This window comes from Melanerpes formicivorus, unplaced genomic scaffold (assembly GCF_026170545.1).
Source record: "Melanerpes formicivorus ecotype bairdi unplaced genomic scaffold, bMelFor1.0.p_v2 SCAF_88, whole genome shotgun sequence".
Classification (NCBI taxonomy): Eukaryota; Metazoa; Chordata; class Aves; order Piciformes; family Picidae; genus Melanerpes; species Melanerpes formicivorus.
The window spans coordinates 875,392-894,523 of NW_027142440.1; the positions used below are offsets into that span (position 1 = coordinate 875,392).

The window sequence follows — 19,132 nt, forward strand, 5'->3', positions numbered from 1 at the left end:
TCTGCTTGCTGGCACAGAGCCATCAAGATGCTGCAGGCAGTGGAACATCTCCCTGAGAGGACAGGCTGAGGGAGCTGGGGCTTGGAGCAGAGGAGCCTGAGGGCTGCCCTCATTGCTGGGGATAGAGATGTGCAGGGCTGGAGCCAGGCTCTGCTCAGGGATGGCCAAGCACAGCACAAGGGGCACTGGGGGCAAGCTGGAGCACAGGAGGTGCCAGGGGAACAGAAGGCCAGCCTGATCTAGTGAGGGGTGTCCCTGCCCACGGCAGGGGGGTTGAAACTAGATCCTGGTCTCCGCACCACATCCTGGGCTCCAGGCTGGTGACACATGGGTGTGAGGGGTGACCACTAGATGGATAAGGAACTGGCTTGATGGCTGCACCCAAAGAGTGGCTGTCAATGGCTCCATGGCCCAGGGGAGGCCAGGGACAAGCAGAGTCCCTCAGGGATCAGTCCTGGGACCAGTTCTGTTCAACATCCCTGTGGGTGCCATGGACAGTGGCACTGAGTGCACCCTCAGCAGGGTTGCTGATGACACCAAGCTGTGTGGTGCAGCAGACAGCTGGAGGGAAGGGATCCATCCAGAGGGAGCTGGACAGGCTGGAGAGGTGGGCACAAGCCAGCCTCAGGAGGTTCAATAAGAGCAAGGGCAGGGTCCTGCAGCTGGGTGGAGGCAATCCCAGGCACAAATGCAGGCTGGGCAGGGACTGGCTGGAAAGTAGCCCTGAGGAGAGAGCCTTGGGGGTGCTGGGGGAGGAGAAGCTCACCAGGAGCTCTCAGTGTGCACTTGCAGCCCACAAAGCCAACCAGAGCCTGGGCTGCAGCAGGAGAAGTGTGGCCAGCAGGGCAAGGGAGGTGATTCTCCCCCTCTGCTCAGCTCTGGGGAGACCCCACCTGGAGTCCTGCCTCCAGTTCTGGAGCCCCTATGACAAGAGGGATCTGGAGATGCTGGAAGGTGTCCAGAGCAGGGCCAGGAGGATGAGCAGAGGGCTGGAGCTGCTCTGCTGTGAGGACAGACTGAAGGAGTTGGGGCTGTTCAGTCTGGAGAAGAGAAGGCTCCCAGGTGACCTCATTGTGGCCTTCCAGGATCTGCAGGGGGCTCCAGGAAGGCTGGGGAGGGACTGCTCAGGATCTCAGGCAGTGATAGGACTAGGGGGAATGGAATGAAGCTGGAGGTGGGGAGATTGAGGCTGGAGGTGAGGAGGAAGTTCTTCCCCATGAGAGTGGTGAAGCCCTGGAATGGGTTGTCCAGGGAGGTGGTTGGGGCCCTGTCCCTGGAGGTGTTTAAGGCCAGGCTGGCTGAGGCTCTGGCCAGGCTGATCTAGTGTGGGGTGTCCCTGCCCATGGCAGGGGGGTTGGAACTGGCTGAGCCTTGTGGTCCCTTCCAACCCTGAATGATGCTGTGATACTAAGGGAAAATGTTGTCCCTGTGAGGATGCCAGAGCCTGGAGCAGGCTGCCCAGAGAGGTTGTGGAGTCTCCTGCTCTGGAGACATTCAGAACCCATCTGGATGTGTTCTGTGAGCCCTGCCCTGGGTGCCCCTGCCCTGGCAGGGGGTTGGACTGGGTGAGCTCTGGAGGTCCCTTCCTGCCCCTAACCTTCTGTGAGTCTGTCCAGCTGTGCCCAGTTTGGCTGTGCACACAGCTGAGGCTGGTCACCACAGACAAGGACAGGGCAGGCTCTGAGAGCTGCCTGCTGGTGTGGGTGTGCTGCCCCTTCTCGCTGCTCTCCCAGGAGAAGGAGGAATCTGGGGCAGTTTGTAGCCCTGCTGAGAGGGGACACCAGGGAGTGAGGCTCCTGAGGACTCAGCAAAATGGCTGAGTGGCTGAACATCCTAGGGGGAGCTTCTTGGAGCTCTGTGTTTTCCTGGGGCTGGGAGAAGGGAAAAGAAGATGATCTTCTTGCTGAGGGTGAGGAGAGACTGAGGGAAGGGTGCTCAGGCTGTCCTGAGCCAGGGCTGGGGGCAGCAGCTCCTGTCCCAGCTCCAGGCCCTGAGGGCTGTTTCTAAGCATGCTTGGTGGCCCCTTGTTATTGGGGCAAACCTTTGGAGCTCCCTTTGAACCCAGAGAGTGCTGACCCACTGCCTGCTCCAGCTGAAGACCTGGGACACCCTGTGGGCAGCTCTGGGGCAGCCTCAGGGGGGCCAAGCTGAGCTGCACCTCTGCCTCCCCCTGTGGCTTGCTCCAGTGATTAATGAGAGCAGCTGTTTGAAAACCTGGTGCCTCCCTTGCAGTCTAAACTTGTCTGCTTCCAGGCTCCAGCCAGGGGCTGTTTATCTCTGCGTGCAGGCTCTGGAGGTGGGCACTGTGGGGGGAGGGGCAGGTGATCCCCCACCTGTGGGGCATGAACCCAGCCCCTTTCCCAGGGTCTCCCAGGGATGGTTTTCCAGTTGCTGCATCTTGCAAGGCCTGTGCTGCACCTGAGGGGAAGAGCTCTTTGCTTTTGCAGAGTGGGGTTGGAAGGGACTTCTGGGGATCATCCAAGCCCCCTGCCAGAGCAGGGCACCCACAGCACAGTGCCCAGCAGCACAATGCCCAGGGGAGGTTGGAAGCTCTCCACACAAGGACACTCCACAACCTCTCTGGGCAGCCTGCTGCAGGCCTCCAGCACCCTCACTCCAAAGAAGTTTCTCCTCATGTTGAGGTGGAGCCTCCTGGGTTCCAGCCTGTCCCTGTTCCCTGTCCTGTCCCTGGGCACCACCAAACAGAGTCTGGCCCCTTCCTCCTGACCCCCACCCCTCAGGTCCCCTCTCTGCCTTCTCCTCTCCAGAATAAACAGCCCCAGGGCTGTCAGCTTTTCTTCACAGCAGAGATGTACCTGTCCCTTCATCATCTTCACAGCCTCCCCTGGACTCTCTCCAGCAGTTCTCTGTCTCTCTGAACTGGGGAGCCCAGAACTGGACCCAGCACTCCAGCTGTGGTCTCCCTAGGGCAGAGTAGAGGGGGAGGAGAACCCCCTTTGCCCTGCTGGCCACACTCTTCTCCATGCATCCCAGGACCCCCTTGGCCTTCTCGGCCCCCAGGGCACATTGCTGCCTCCTGGGGACCTTGTTGTCCCCCAGCACCTTCTCCTTGGAGCTGCTTCCCAGCAGGTCCCCCCTCAGCTGTGCTGCTGCAGGAGGTTGTTCCTCCCCAGGGCCAGGACCCTGCCCTTGCCCTTGGTGACCTTCATGAGGTTCCTCTTCTCCAGCTCTCCAGCCTGTTCAGGGACACCAGGCTTTGTGATCCGTGTCGGGGACACTTTCTTGGGGTCAGGGCTCGGGTCCCCAGGTGCTCGCTGCCTGCTCCCGAGCCGGGGCTCCCCGGGCTCGCTCCGTGCGCAGGCTTCCCCCGGGGGGCTCCCGGGCTCGGGGAAGCGGCTGGCAGCGGGGTGCGCGGCCCGGCAAGGGTTAAGGCGAGACCCCACCCCCGCTTTGACGGAGCCGGAGCAGCCTCGCCAAATTTGAAAAGGAGGCGAGGGCCGAGTGTGCGCCCTGGGCGCGAAGAGCTGCGCCGCTCCGGACCCTGCGCCGCTCCGGACCCTGCGCGGGCAGCGGCCGCCGCGCTCCGCTCGCCCGGGACAGGGCTGCCGGGGGAGCCGCAGCTGCGCCTCGCCGGCCCCGGCGCTCCCGCGACCTGCTCCCGCGGGCACCTCCGAGCGGTGGGAGGCACGGGGGGTCCCGCTGCTGCCGTGCCGTGAAAAGAAGAGCCGCAGCGGGCCGGGGGAGCAGCCCGCGGCCGCCACCATGCAGCTCGCCCTGCTCCTGTCCTGGTGCTGCTGCCTGCAGGGCTGCGCGCTGGGCACCGGCTTCCTCTACCAGTTCCCGGCGTCCACCCTGCAGCACAACTACCCGGAGCAGAGCTCCGGCTCGCCGGGCAGCGGCTTCGCCACTCGCCGGTGAGTAAGGGCCGGGTCCGGCCCCCCGGACCTGGGGTGCCTGCCGGGGGGAGCAGCGGACACGGCGATGCCCGAGGCGGGGGCTGCAGTGCCCGGGGAGGCTGCGAGGGGCTTCTCCGAGCTGGGGTGGGGGCTGCCTACCTGGGCTGGGACTGGGAGCGACCGGAGCTGAGCTCCGGCAGATGAAAGCGTCGGGCTCTGCCCCCCGGCCCCTCGGCGAGGGGAAGGGGCCACGGGGCAGCGTGTGCCGTGCCCAGCCGCGGACCCTCCCGAGGCCGACCCTGGTGATGCCGGCAGAGGGAACTGTTCTGGCCCTCGGCTGCCAGGAGGACTTGTTCAGCTCAACAAAGGAAAGCCACTCGTTGCAGAGCTCCGCTCCGGAGCCGCGGCTCTCCCAGAGCTCTTTAAACCCAGACTCTCCCTGCCGCCAGCCCAAACCCCTTCGCTGCAAACTTGACGGCGATCGCTCTTGGTCTTGCTGCAGACAACTCGGGCGTCTCCCTCTCCCCTCTGCTTTCTCCGGGTCCTTCTCCAGAGGTGAAGCAGCTGTTCAGATGAATGACCCGCGCTGCGTGAAGCCAGGGACTGCCTTAACCTGCCTCCAGTTGTTCAATTTCACTGCTTTCCTATTTATTCCCCCCCCCCCCTGCAATTCCCTTCAACGGGGACTTGGGGAGTTTAACATTCAGGGCTCGTCCATCCTGTCTCTCCCTCTTTCCCTCTTCCCCTTGCTAATACCTAGTTTGCATGAGTTAAGCTCATGAGGAAATGGCCTCAAGCTGTGCCAGGGGAGGTTCAGGTTGGATGTTAGGAAGTATTCCTTCCCAACAAGGGTTCTTAGGCACTGTCCCAGGCTGCTCAGGGAGGTGGCGGAGTCCCCCTGCCTGGAGGTGTTTAAAAGCTGCCTGGATGTGGTGCCGAGGGACCTGGTTCAGCGGCAGTGGCTCAGCAGCAGCGGTAGGGTTGTGAGCTCTAGGCAAAGGTCGGACTTGATCTCAAAGGTCTCTTCCAACCTCAGCAGCTCTGTGGTGCTAAGCTGCTGTGGGGGAGGGCTTTTAGCAGCGCTGATTCGGGCTAGGGGCTGGGCGAAGGCGTCGGCAGCAGCTCTCCATCGGCCTGCCCCGGGAGAAGGGCAGCGGGCGCTAGCACATCTGGTGCCTATTTCATCTCGGAGTGGGGGTGGCTTTGTTTGCTGGGCTGTCAAACAGCCCTCAGTCTGTAGGGGGTGTGATGTTAAACTGCAGTAACTGTCAAAGGGTTTGAAACGGCAGAAAATTATAGGAGAGTAATGGGATAAACCTATCCCAGCTGGCTGTGGGCCAGGATACCCCTTCCCGAAGCATGAGCTGCAATGAGAACCACATGTCACTTGTCTTACATGTCTATTAGCCTGCAGATCTCTCTGCACAGCTACCACGCTTGCATGGGCTCCAGCTCTGCTCACCAAAGGCCTTCCCCAGCTCCCACTCCTGCAGGATTTTCCCATGCCTCAGCTGTTTGGATAGCTGATGCTCTGGCAGGGGGACGTGTCCCTCTCCAAGCCCATAAAGTGTTGCACAAAACCATCTAAAGCTGATCTAAACAATGGTGTTGGGAAAGCTGATGGAGTTGGTTGGGCTTTTGCCTTTCTTTCTTTTTTTCCTCTCTGTCCAGTGGAACTTTGCCATGTGAGACTCTCCCATTCCAGCTGAAAGCAGAAGGGGAGATAACAAAGGGAAGGGAGGGGGGGGAAAAACCATCAGTGATGGATGCTTAGAAATAAAAATGCAAGTGCTTAGTCAGTATCACACACTGAAACAATCCCTGCCTGCTCTCCTCTCCCCTGGATGGGGTGGTGGAGCTTGGTTGTTGGCAAACAGCTGACAGCTTCTCTTTCTGATGGGAAAATCTGTGTGGGGAAACATTACCCAGGCACAAAGTTGGACCTCTGGAGGGAGCCTGCTGCAGGGTGCAGGTTGGGAGAGCTGCAGGGTGCAGGTTGGGAGAGCTGCAGGGTGCAGGTTGGGAGAGCTGCAGGGTGCAGGTTGGGAGAGCTGCAGGGTGCAGGTTGGGAGAGCTGCAGGGTGAGAAGGGGAAGCTCTTTGCTCTCAAATGTTGATCTGTGTGGGTGTGAAGCCTTTTTTTTCCAGGGGGCTGGATCAGACTGGACTGAACTGCTGCTCACATTGCTCAGTGTCCCTTTTGCTATCTAAAGAGGGGATCTGAGTGGCACCTGAGGTGTGTGGAGCAATGGTAGCTCCATCACAGCAGAGCTTGCTGGCCTCTGCCCTGGAGAGGCTGTGGAGGATGCAGTGTGGTGGGCAGGTGACCACTGCTGGTAGAACCACAGAGTTGTGCCATCTGGAAAAGACCTTTGAGACCCCTGAGCCCAGCCATGGTCTGGTTCTACCAAGCCTGCTAGGTGACACTGCACAGACCCACAGCATGCATGGGGTTGGAAGGGGCTCTTGAAGGTCATCTTGTCCAATCCCCCTGCAATGGGCAAGGACATCTCCAGCTAGATCAGCTTGCTCAGGGCCACATCAAGCTTGGCCTTGAATGTTTCCAGGAATGTGGCCTCACCATGGCCATTCTCATGGTCTCTTCTGCAACTTCCCAGCAAGTGCTTTGTCCAATGGCTTCTGGCACTTCTCCTGGATACCATCAGCCAAGCACAAGCAGGACAGAGCCCTGGAAGTTACTGCTGCACCCCCAGGCTTTGGTGCTTTGCAGCATACTGGTGTGATGCTCTACAGCTGGTACAAGACACACCATGATCCTGCAGTTCACAGAGCTGTCAGGGCTGGAAGGGACCTTAAAGAACATCCAGCTCCAACCCCCTGCCATGGCCAGGGACACCTCACACCACAGCAGGTTGCTCACAGCCACCTCCAGCCTGGCTGCAAACACCTCCAGGCAGGAGGCTTCCACCACCTCCCTGGGCAACCTCTGTCAGGCTCTCACCACCCTCCTGGGGAACAACTTCTTTCACACATCCAGTCTGAATCTCCCCACTTCTAGTTTTGTTCCATCCCACCCAGTCCTATCCCTCCCTGACACCCTCAAAAGTCCCTCCCCAGCTTTCCTGCAGCCCCCTGCAGATCCTGGAAGGCCACAATGAGGTCTCCTGGGAGCCTTCTCCTCTCCAGCCTGCACAACCCCAACTCCCTCAGTCTGTGCTCACAGCAGAGCAGCTCCAGCCCTCTGCTCATCCTCCTGGCCCTTCTCTGGACACTTTCCAGCCCCTCCAGATCCTTCCTGGCACAGAGGCTCCAGAACTGGCCCCAGAGCTCCAGCTGTGGTCTCAGCAGAGTGGAGCAGAGGGGCAGAATCCCCTCCCTGCCCTGCTGGCCACACTTCTCTTGCTGCAGCCCAGGCTCTGCTTGGCTCTCTGGGCTGCAAGTGCTCCCTGCTGGCTCCTGCTGAGCTTCTCCCCCAGCACCCCCAAGGCCTTTTCTCCAGGGCTGCTCTCCAGCCAGTCCCTGCCCAGCCTATAGCAGTGCCTGGGATTGCCCTGCCCCAGCTGCAGGACCTTGCTCTTGGTCTTGTTGAACCTCCTGAGGTTGTCCTGGGCCCAGCTCTGCAGCCTGTCCAGGTCCCTCTGGATGGATCCTTGCCTCCAGCTGTCAGCTGCAGCACACAGCTTGGTGCCGTCAGCAGCCCTGCTGAGGGTGCTCTCAGTGCCACTCTCCATGGCACCAACAAAGATGTTGAACAGTTGTCTTCCTCTGAGCTTGCTCAGCAGTGAAGCCATGGCTGGGCTGTCTCCCAGTCTGCTGTCAATTGCTTTTAGAATGAGCTTTGCAGAAGAGTTCTGTTGGGGATAGAGAAGTTGCTGTGAGTTTTTTTTGTCTCCTATCTAGAAAAGCCTTCAGAACTCACTAGCTGCTACAGGCCTTGGTACCCAAGGTGCCTCAGAGATGGACTGCTGAACATTTGTTTCTTTCTGGCAGAAAATGAAGGCCTTGGGCAGCACAAACAGCTTGGTGGGGAGTGGGGAGGAGGGAAGTTTGAAGGAAAAAAAATCACCTTCAAAATGCAAGTGTGGAATGTTTGTGGTGGGCAATGGTGCTTGCTTGCTTTCCTCCTGTCAGGTGGAACATTCTAGCTTCTGCTTGGCTTGAGGTCAAGGTTGTTAGACCAGAGACACTTGCAGTCTGTCTTTGCCTGTGCTTGAGATGCTCTGCACTTCCCTGGGGGATGTGCAAGTACTGAGGAGTGAAATCCCAGCAGCAGCCTGAGCTGGGTGGTGTGCACTGCACTGCAGCAGCCTCACAGTGGGCTTTGGAGGCCACATGCAGCAGGGTGCTGCTGGGCTAGGCAGTGGGGATGGGAAGTGGGTCTGACCCAAGCAGTAAGGATGGAGGGGCTGCCTGCCAAGGAGCTGCTGTTGTCCTCCAGACCTGGACATGAGGAGCCTTGCTGAGTGAAGGAAATGCTGGCAGCAGCCTGGTTGTTAAAGGCCTCCTGCATCTGTGTCTTGGGAGCTGGTGTTCTCCCAGCTCAACTCCTCAGCCTCTTTTCCTGTGGCTCAAATCAGTGATGCAAGTCCTTGTGGACTCCAGGGTGGGAGTTAGGGGCTTCTGAGCCTGGAAACCTCTTTGGCTGTGGGATGGAGGCAGCTGAAAGAAACTCATCAAACATGATCCAGGAAGTGATGGAGGATAACTCACTGCTGCATCAGAAGCATCACCAAAGTCAGCTGTGGTGGATGCAAGGCCCATCTGTGAGAGCTGCACCTTCAGCACACCTTCCCCTCAGCCTAAACATGCCTTGCAGCCAGTGAGGAGCAGCAGCACAGGACTGCAAAGGACAGCATGTCCAAGCTGTTGCTACCCAGAGCCTGCTGGTAATTCCAAAGCAGTAGTTATTGGCCTCAGTCTAGAAGAAGATGGATTTGCCCCACTGGCAGAGGCTGCCCAGACAGGCTGTGGAGGCTCCAAGCCTGGCAGTGGTCAAAGCCAAGCCAGGCAGGGCCTTGGGCAGCCTGGTCTAGTAGGGATGTTCCTGCCCATGGCAGGCTGGGTGGTCTTTAAGGTCCCTTCCAACCCAAACCCTTCTGTGATTTACACAAAGATGATCCCAGCTGGATTTCAGCCCCAGATTCTGAACTTCTTGTGGCTCTTAAGCAGGTGTGGAATACAAAGCTGTGCAGGGATGTGGCTCTTTTCTCCTTTACTGAGAGGCTCTCTGAGTCATTCCCTCCATCCCCTAATACTCTGCTCATTGCCTGAGGTCTCTGGTTGGCAATGGGCTGTGTGAGGATGTCAAGCAAACCAACTGGGATCTGTGTCATGCTGAGCCCTCTGCCCTAGTCCCCCTTTGAAGTGCCCTGACCCAGGAGGTCTGAAGCTCATCTCCAATCCCTTGAACCCTCTGCTGTTTGCTTCCTGGGCTCTGCAGCCATATGATCCCCATCTGATGGTGGGGAGCAGTGCTGGAGCTTCTCAAGGCAATGAGCAGTGAAGCTGATGGCTGTGTGAGGACCTAGCAGAGCTGGAAAGGCTTTGAGATGCCAGAGCTGACTGCAAGCTGCTGCAATAAATTTGTCTTCATTGAGGAAATCTCCCAGGGCCTTGCCTTTCCAGCTGCTTGTGTGAATCATTTCCTCTCATGGAGGTCTCCTTTACCAGCTCTGAGAGGAAAAGGGGAGCAGAGAGGCAAAGCAATGGGTGGCAGGGAGCTTGTGCTCCCCTTGGATGAATTAACAGATGTGTCCCTTTCAATAACCCTCACTGGGTCACTTGCTCAGAGCTGGCCTTGGCAGTGCACTAAAACCAAAGGGAAGCTTTGTGACACTTGGGCCATGGAGTATTTGCTCTCCTCTCTGTTTTATTGGGCTGTGCCTTGATAGAGGGTCTCTGGTGAGACCCCACCTGGAGCACTGTGTTCAGTTCTGGAGCCTCTGTGCCAGGCAGGATCTGGAGGTGCTGGAAGGTGTCCAGAGCAGGGCCACGAGGAGGAGCAGAGGGCTGGAGCTGCTCTGCTGTGAGCACAGACTGAGAGAGTTGGGGTTGTGCAGGCTGGAGAGGAGAAGGCTCCCAGGAGACCTCCTTGTGGCCTTCCAGGATCTGCAGGGGGCTGCAGGAAAGCTGGGGAGGGAGGGTGTCAGGGAGGGATAGGACTGGGGGGGATGGAGCAAAACTAGAAGTGGGGAGATTGAGATTGGATGTGAGGAAGAAGTTGTTCCCCAGGAGGGTGGTGAGAGCCTGGCACAGGCTGCCCAGGGAGGTGGTGGAAGCCTCCTGCCTGGAGGTGTTTGCAGCCAGGCTGGAGGTGGCTGTGAGCAACCTGCTGTGGTGTGAGGTGTCCCTGCCCATGGCAGGGGGTTGGAGCTGTCAGCCCATGGCTTGGACAGGAGCACACTGTGATGGGTTAGGAACTGGCTGGAGGCTGAGCCCAGAGAGTGGTGGTGAATGGTGCCACAGCCAGCTGGCAGCCAGTCACTAGTGGTGTGCCCCAAGGATCAGTGCTGGGCCCTGTGCTCTTTAACATCTTTATTGATGATCTGGATGAGGGCATTGAGTCCATCATCAGTAAATTTGCTGACGACACCAAGCTGGGGGCAGGAGTTGATCTGCTGGAGGGTAGAGAGGCTCTGCAGAGAGACCTGGACAGGCTGGACAGATGGGCAGAGGCCAAGGGCAGGAGACTGAACACATCCAAGTGCCAGGTTCTGCACATTGGCCACAACAACCCCATGCAGTGCTACAGGCTGGGGTCAGAGTGGCTGAGAGCAGCCAGGCAGAGAGGGACCTGGGGGTGCTGGTTGATGGCAGGCTGAACATGAGCCTGCAGTGTGCCCAGGCAGCCAAGAGGGCCAAGGGCATCCTGGCCTGCATCAAGAACAGTGTGGCCAGCAGGAGCAGGGAGGTCATTCTGCCCCTGTACACTGCACTGGTTAGGCCACACCTTGAGTCCTGTGTCCAGTTCTGGGCCCCTCAGTTTAGGAAGGAGGTTGACTTGCTGGAACGAGTCCAGAGAAGAGCAACAAAGTTGGTGAGGGGTTTGGAACACAGCCCTGTGAGGAGAGGCTGAGGGAGCTGGGGTTGCTCAGCCTGGAGAAGAGGAGACTCAGGGGTGACCTTATCACTCTCTACAACTACCTGAAGGGAGGTTGTAGACAGGCTGATGATGGTCTCTTCTCCCAGGCAGCCAGCACCAGAACAAGAGGACACAGTCTCAGGCTGTGCCAGGGGAGGTTCAGGTTGGATGTTAGGAAGAAGTTCTACACAGAGAGAGAGATTGCCCATTGGAATGGGCTGCCTGGGGAGGTGGTGGAGTCCCCATCATTGGAGGTGTTCAGGAGGAGACTTGCTGGGGTGCTTGGTGCCATGGGTTAGTTGTTTAGGTGGTGTTGGATTGGTTGATGGGTTGGACACGATGATCTTGAAGGTCTCTTCCAACCTGGTTTGGTTTATTCTAATAAAGGTTTATTTATTCTAATAAAGGTTATTCTGATCCTTGAGGTCCCTTCCAGCCCTGACAGCTCTGTGATTCTATGACAGGAGGGGGAAAGAAGAAAGGCTGAGGGAGCACAGCCTGTAAGCACAGAGGCCTGCTGGACCAGGGTAATGGAGCAGCTCCTCAGGCTCTTTTCTTTCTTGCATTAGACCTCTAGCATGTCTGGAAGCATTCTTGTTTGGTGAAGCACGGCCTGGCTGTCCTGGAGGGTGAGGCTGAGCTGCACCCACCCTCGTTTCTGCGATGGGCTCCAAGCTCTCTGCTCCATTTTAATTAGCGTGGTGCAGACAGTGCTCAAATTCCCCCAGGCAGAACATTTGTGTGGAGGCCAAAGCACAAAGCCAGCCTGTGCCAGCCAAGGCATCACTGACACCCTGCTGAGGGTCTCCTGCCTGGGCTGTTTGTGCACAGCACAGCATGGGCTCAGTTAGAGTCCTTAATGCTACTGCAGGCAGGAACCAGGGTGGGAGCTGTGAGGCTGTTCCTTGGTGGTTTTCATGGGGTCACAGATTGCATGGGGTTGGAAGGGACCCTCAAAGGGCATTGTGCCCAACCCCCTGCACTGGGCAGGGACACCTCCAGCTAGATCAGATTGCTCAGAGCCACACCAAGTGTGACCCTGAATGTCTCCAGGGGTGGGTTAGGGTTCCAGCAGCTTCCACCACCTCTCTGGGCAACCTGTTGCAGTGTTTCACCACCCTCATTGTGCAGAACTTCCTCTGGAGTGGCTCCAGAGCAGGCCATGAGGATGATCAGAGCCTTCCAGCACCTGAAAGCTGGGGAGGGACTTTTTACAAGGGCTTGTAGAGGCAGGATGAGGGAGAGTGGATTGAAGCTGGAAGAGGGGAGATTGAGACTGGAGAGGAGGAAGAAATTCTTGACAAGTTGGGGAGAGCCTGGCACAGGCTGCCCAGGGACTGTGGCTGTCCCCTGCCTGGAGATGCTCAGGGCCAGGCTGGATGAGGCCCTGAGCAGCCTGTGCTGGTGGGAGGTGTCCCTGCCCATGGCAGGGGCTGGAGCTGGCTGAGCTTTGTGTCCCTTCCAGCCCAAACCCATTCTATGAATGTCCAACCTAGATCTCCCCTGCTCCAGTTTCAAGCCACTGCCCCTTGGCCTGTCACTGCAGGCCCTTGCAGTTCCTCCCCAGCTCTCTTTTCTTCAGGCATTGGGGTTTGCCAGGTTTGCTGTTTTCCTCCTCTTGGCCATGAGCAGATGTGTAAGAGGCTGTTTGGGTGGAAGGTTTAGCCCTGGCTGCCTGCAAGCAGCTGATGTGTCTGGAGAGGAGCAGAGACAGGAGGCTGCTCCAGGCCTGAGCCTCCTGTTCAGCTTCCAAAGCAGAGGAATCATAGCTCAGGCAGAGAGGAGGAAGCAACTCTCTCTGTTCAGAAGTGACTTATCTCCTGGTGGCACATGTGGTGGATGCTGCTGAGACAGAACCTGAAGGCAGCTTCATAATGTCTCATGCTGATGAGAGATCAGTCTCCTCTTCCCTATCTGTGTGGCTTGGCTGGCACAGAGACTCTAGAATCTGCCACTTGGGTCATAGCAGCTGGTTGTCAAACCTCTTCAGAGCTGAGAAGGTACCTGGGAGCTGCTCTTCCTGCTCTGTGATCTGTGTGACTCCTGCCTGTCCTGTGAGAGCTGAGTAGGGCTCATAGAATGGCTTGGGTTGGAAGGGACCTCCCAGATCATCCAGTTCCAACCCCAGTGCCACGGGCAGGGACACCTCCCACCAGCCCAGATGGAGGCCACCCCCAGCCACCTTTGTGCTGAGCAAACACCCTCTGCCAAAACTTGGTCCCACTGCCCAGACATGCATCTGCTCATGCCCAGCCCTGCCACCACACTGAGTGGGCAGATGTCCTTTTAGAATAGAATAGACCAGGTTGGAAGAGACCTTCAAGATCATGGTGTCCAACCTATCAACCAGTCCAACACCACCTAAACAACTAACCCATGGCACCAAGTCTCCTCCTGAACACCTCCAGTGATGGTGACTCCACCACCTCCCCAGGCAGCCCATCCCAATGGGCAATCACTCTCTCTGTGTAGAACCTCCTCCTAACCTCCAACCTAAACCTCCCCTGGTGCAGCCTGAGACTGTGTCCTCTTGTTCTGGGGCTGGCTGCCTGGGAGAAGAGCCCAACCCCCACCTGGCTACAACCTCCCTTCAGGGAGTTGTCTCAACCTGTGCTGCCCCTAGGAATGGGGTGGAAGTGCCCAGGATTTGTGCTGGCACTTGTCTGCTGAGAGCATCTCAGAAATGCAGTGCAAGGAAGTCATGAGGCAGGAAAGCAGCCCCTGGGATGTGGTTCTGTACCCAAGACCTAGCAAGCCTGTGCAGAAGAGATTTGCTCCTGTTTCTTCTGGGTGGTGTTCCTCTTCCCCCTGGCCCCCTCTTGGTTCCTGCTTTCCTCTTCTCAGTGGAATGAAAACACCAAGGGTGTGTGGTGGGAAGAGAATCATGGAATCACAGGTTGGAAAAGGTCTCTGACATCATCCAGTCCAACCAGCAAGCCACCACCACCATGGCCACTGACCCCTGCCCCCAGGTGCCATGGCCACACAGCTCTTCAGCACCTCCAGGCAGTGCAGGATGATGCCTGGTGCATGAGAGGAGTGTTTTGGGGCTAGACCCTGCAGAAGTGAGGAAGGGATGCAGCAAATGTGATTGCAGGACCTGAGTGCTGCACTCACTGCTCTCCTGTGTGCAAGCTGGAGCAGGATGTTGCTTCCCCTGTGTGTGTTGGCTCTTAGAGCTGCTTGGTGCCAAGAAAAGGCAGCAGCTGAGGTGCTGAAGGAGCTGAACCCTCCTTTGGCCCTCTCATGATGACCTTGGGAGATGGAGTTGATCCCTGCAGGCCTTGCACAAAGATTTCCCTTCATGTGCCTGGAGTCAATCAGCACCTGGCTCCCACCCCCCTGGGCCTTGTTTAGCTGTTCAGGAGTGTGGCGCTGGCAGCTCTCAGCTGGTGGAAGTGTTGCTTCTGCTGGGGACAAGGCTTCTCTTCTCCAGGCTGAACACCCTGACTCTCACCTCTTCTCTTCCTCCTGCCTCAATGCCTGGTTTCCCATCTGCCTCCTCCTGCTTTCCCAGAGCTAGCCTGGCTGCTGCCACCCTGCTCACCGCTCCCCATCACTGTCTCTCGAGCAGCCTTTGGGCTGTCTGCATTTTCAGGTGGCAGGAGGCTTTCTGTTGCTGTGCTGGGATGTGCAAAGGCTCTCCTGGAAGCCAACGCCTGGCTGTGGCTGTCAGCAGCCCTGTGTCTCAGCTGTGCCTGTTCCAGAGGCACTGGCAGGGACTTTGTAGGTTTTGGTGAAGGGAGAAAGAAGAGAGAAGTGAGAGCCTGCCAGGGCAGCAGGAGCTTAGATGTTTCCAGTCTGAGCTGTACTTCACAGAATGCAAACAGCCATAGCCCTGCAGGGGAGCTTGGGAATCCTTGGGGTCTCTGAACTGAGCTGTAACCAAGCTGTTCATTAACCTGCTTACACACAGCCCTCCAAGGACTCTGTCCTTTGCAGCTCTACTTTTGAGTCTCAACTATCTGTCCACTTAACATGCTGTGCTGAGGGAAGGGCCAGAGTGGCTTTGTGCATGGAGTCTGGCTTGGGAAGAGCTCTTCCTGCAAGGTCCCTGGGGAGCTCTCTGGGGGCATCTCTGATCTGTTCCTGTCACCTTCTTGTGTGCATGGTGAATTGAACTCCAGGTCCTGCTTCTGAATTCTCAGGAGATCTTGGAGGAAGAGATCCTCAGTTCTCAGGAATTCTTGGGGGCCTGGAACATCTCTGGGGAGGGAAGGCTGAGGGGATTGGGACTTTTAGTCTGGCAAAGAGCAGCTTGAGGGGGATCTCATCAGTGCTGCTCAGCCCTTCAAGGATGGGTGTCTGCAGGATGGGGCCAGGCTTTGTTCAGGGTGCCTAATGACAGGGCAAGGGCACAAACATCACCATCAGAGGTTCCATCTGAACAGGAACTCCATCTGGGCAGGAGTTGCTTTGATTTAAGGGTGACAGAGCCCTGCAGCAGGCTGCCCAGAGAGGTTGTGGAGTCTCCATCTCTGGAGACACTGCGAAGCTGCCTGGATTTGTTCCTCTGAGACCTTCTCTAGGTGCCCCTGCCTTGGCAGGGGGTTGGACTGGATGCTCTCCAGAGGTCCTTTCCAACCCCTACCCCTCTGTGGGAGCAGTCTGGTTGCTGTTGTGATGCTGTATCTGGGCACTGGATGGTAGCTTTCCTCCTGGCAGTCTTGGCTGCTCTGAGACACGCAAAGGTGAGCTCCTGTGGTGCAAGGCTCTCAAAATGTGTTCCCTTGAGCCTCTGCCTTGCTTTGGATTGCCCTGCAGCAGCTCCTGGCCCATGGGAGGTACAGAGCTTTGCTCACTTGGTACCCTCTGTGCCCAAGCAAACCCTGGTGTGACCAGTGGTCAGTCCAGCTCGGGGGGGGGGGAGGGGGAAGGGGGGCTTTTAAACATGTTTAGTGATTTGAATTGATTTGATTTGCTGCTTATGAGGGACTCAGAGCCGAGGGGACAGCACCCCTGAGGGCTGAGGGGACAGCACCCCCGGGAGCTGGGCTGTCAGCCTGTGTCTGGCACCAGCAGCACAAGCCAGCGAATCTGCTGTGCTTGGGCTGCAGGATTTCGGCGTGGCAAACTCCTAACCTCGCAGCCAGGGGGGAGCTGCATTCTTTGCTCTGCCTAATCTCTGTGTTTTGTTAAACCTGCATTCCTGCCGGGGCTTCCCTGGGCAGAACAATAGTGGCCAGCTGGGCCAGTGACCCTGGCTGCTGCCGGCAGAGCGGCTCGGCGGCTCAGGGGCTCAGATTCTCATCTGCAGCTTAAACTCATCTGGGTTTAGCTGCTTTTAATTATCAGCTGGCTGAGCCAGAAGAGTTCTGCTCCTTCCCCTCACCCTCTTTCCCAAGTGGAAGCCTTCTCTGCAGTGCAGCTCTGTAGAGCAGCAGCAGGGCTGGGAGCTGAGCCTTGCAGCTCCTCTCTCTCTCTCTCTCCCTCTTTCCTTTCCTCGAGATCAAGTGGGAATGCTGATACTTCCCTGCATGGAAGGAAAGGCTCTGGGGGGCATTGCATGAGGGTGTAGTTAGGTAATAAATCCATGAATGATAACATTTGGCTCTCCTGTGAACTTCCCCTCTTACAGCATGGAGGTCATCCTGCTCCCTGTGTGCTGCAGCTCTCCAAGAATGGGTGACTGAAATGAGTTTTTGGGAGCTAGGCTTTGCCTGGGGAGGAGGAATCCCTGCAGGAGGACAGCTTAGGAACATCCTTCTGCACCAGTACAGGTGAGGGGGGACCTGCTGGGAAGCAGCTCCACACACCTGGGGGTGCTGGTGGACAAGTTCCCTACGAGGCAGCAATGTGCACGGGTGGTCAAGAGAGCAAATGGTGTCCTGGGATGTGTGAGGAAGAGTGTGGCCAGCAGGGCAAAGGAGGTTCTCCTCCCCCTCTGTTCTGGCCTTCTCAGGCCACATCTGGAGTCCTGGGTCCAGGTCTGGGCTCCCCAGTTCAGGAGAGACAGAGAACTGCTGGAGAGAGTCCAGGGGAGGCTGCAGAGCTGCTGAGGGGCCTGGAGCAGCTCTGGGAGGAGCAAAGGCTGAGAGCCCTGGGGCTGAGAGCCTGCAGAAGAGCAGCCCCAGAGGGCAGCTGAGCAATGCTCAGCAAGAACTAAAGGAGCTGTGGGGGGCAAGAGGCTGGGGCCAGACTCTGCTGAGTGGTGCCCAGGGCCAGGCCAAGGGGCAGCAAGGGGCAGAGAGTGGAGCCCAGGAGGTTGGATGTGAAGAGGAGGAGAAAGTTGTTTGGTGTGAGGGTGCTGGAGGCCTGGAGCAGGCTGCCCAGAGAGGTTGTGGAGTGTCCTTGTGTGGAGAGCTTCCAACCCCCCCTGGGCATTGTGCTGCTGGGCACTGTGCTGTGGGTGCCCTGCTGGTGCAGGGCTTGGGCTGGGTGAGCTCCAGAGGTCCCTTCCAGCCCCACTTTGCCAGGACTTTGGTATCTTTGCAGAGGAAGAGGTAGTTTGGAGCACTAGCTGGGGGTGGGAGCAGGAAGTGCTGAGCAGGGCAGGCCGGGGGGGGATGGCGCAGGCCGGGGGGGGATGGCGCAGGCTGGGGGGGATGGCGCAGGCTGGGCGATGGCGCAGGCTGGGTGATGGCACAGGCTGGGTGATGGCACAGGCTGTGGCGATGGCGCAGGCTGTGGTGCTTTGCTGTCCTCAGCTGCCAGGCAAGGCTGGAAGGGTGCTGGGTGTGCAACCCACCTGCAGGAGCAGCTCTGGCGGCCGAGGTCAGTGCAGACATGCCTGCAGCATCTGGCACTGCCAGTCTGTGCCAGCCTGGGGGCAGAGCAGCTCTGGGCTGGGCTGCTGTGAGCTCTGTTGCCATGCAGTGGTTGGAGCACAGCAGGGAGCAAGCAGGAGGTTGGCTGCCTGGGGGCTGCCAGCTCTTGGCTTCGATAAGCTGGAGCAGGATCTGCAGTGCCCTGCAGCGCCAGGGCCCAGCGGTTCAGACCCTTGCTGGCTCCTGGGCCACTGCTGGAAGTCAGCAATGCACCTCACGAAGGAAACAAACATGTGGGGTACAAGGGTGCAGGAGTTCTTCACCTGTAGGCTGTGGAGCAGCTCTGAAGGAGCCTGTGGTGCTAGCAGGAAGAAGAGGATCCCATCTTGCCAGGCACAGAGGAACACTCTGGGTCCTGACAGGGTAATTAAAAGTCTGCTGAAGCCCTTTCAAGACCTCTGCAACCAAACCTGGTGGAAATTTATTGCAAGGGCCTCAGCAGCATAATCATTTCCTTGGGTAATGTATCATAGTATCAGTCAGGGTTGGAAGGGACCACAAGGATCAGCCAGTTCCACCCCCCCTGCCATGGGCAGGGACACCCCACACTAGATCAGCCTGGCCAGAGCCTCAGCCAGCCTGGCCTTAAACACCTCCAGGGACAGGGCCCCAGCCACCTCCCTGCACAACCCATTCCAGGGCTTCACCACTCTCCTGGGGAAGAACTTCCTCCTCCCCTCCAGCCTCAATCTCCCCACCTCCAGCTTCATTCCATTCCCCCTAGTCCTATCACTGCCTGAGATCCTGAGCAGTCCCTCCCCAGCCTTCCTGTAGCCCCCTTCAGATACTGGAAGTCTGTTGAAAGTCAAGCTCTAATGAAGTCTGCCAGGCCCTGCCCAGTGCCTGTTGGCATCTCAGACAAGAGCCTTTCCAAGCAGATGACTGCAGAATTGTGCTGAAAGTAGGCTTTGAGCTCCCAGCTGCCAGCTGGAGGAGTTGCTGAGTGCCTTGAGCCTGGGAAGTCAGCTCCTGCTGGCTGCACCTGGGTTAGTGACCCCAGGGGCTGTGGTGACAGGACAAGGAGCAGAGGTTTGAAACTAGAGCAGGGTAGATTTAGTCTGGGGCTTAGGAAGAAGCTCTTTGCAGTGAGGCTGGGGAGACTCTGGCACAGGCTGCCCAGGGAGGCTGTGGCTGCCTCCTGCCTGGAGGTGTTCAGGGCCAGGCTGGATGAGGCCTTGAGCAGCCTGTGCTGGTGGGAGGTGTCCCTGCCCATGGCAGGGGCTTGGAACTGGCTGAGCTTTGTGTCCCTTCCAACCCAACCCATGCTGTGACTCTGTGACTGGGATTGCCCTCTCCCTATGTGGCTGTTGCCAGTGAGAGCTGACTCAGGGCCTTTGCCCAGGGCCCTGCTGGGGAAGGGAGGAACAGTTCAGTGCTGTTGTGGCACACTCTGCTTCGTGCTCTGAGCCCAACCAGCTGAAGCTCACACTGGGTTTTTTCTGCAGCAGCATGCAGGTGAGGAGACTC

General features: G+C 58.0%; 1 protein-coding gene across 6 annotated transcripts in view; it reads left to right on the forward strand.

Moving 5' to 3' along the window:
• Positions 1 to 3,657: 3,657 nt before the first annotated feature.
• The window catches only part of COL26A1 (collagen type XXVI alpha 1 chain), a 247,439-nt gene continuing 231,964 nt past the window's right edge, over positions 3,658 to 19,132 (forward strand). For 4 of the 6 annotated variants that reach the window (XM_068165435.1, XM_068165438.1, XM_068165440.1 and 1 more), the window contains exon 1: positions 3,661 to 3,875. In XM_068165435.1, the coding sequence (XP_068021536.1) occupies positions 3,724 to 3,875 (152 nt within the window). In that variant the 5' untranslated portion in view covers positions 3,661 to 3,723. Of the gene's footprint in view, positions 3,876 to 19,132 lie in introns of all 6 variants that reach the window. The other 2 variants (XM_068165441.1, XM_068165436.1) reach the window with 2 other exon arrangements.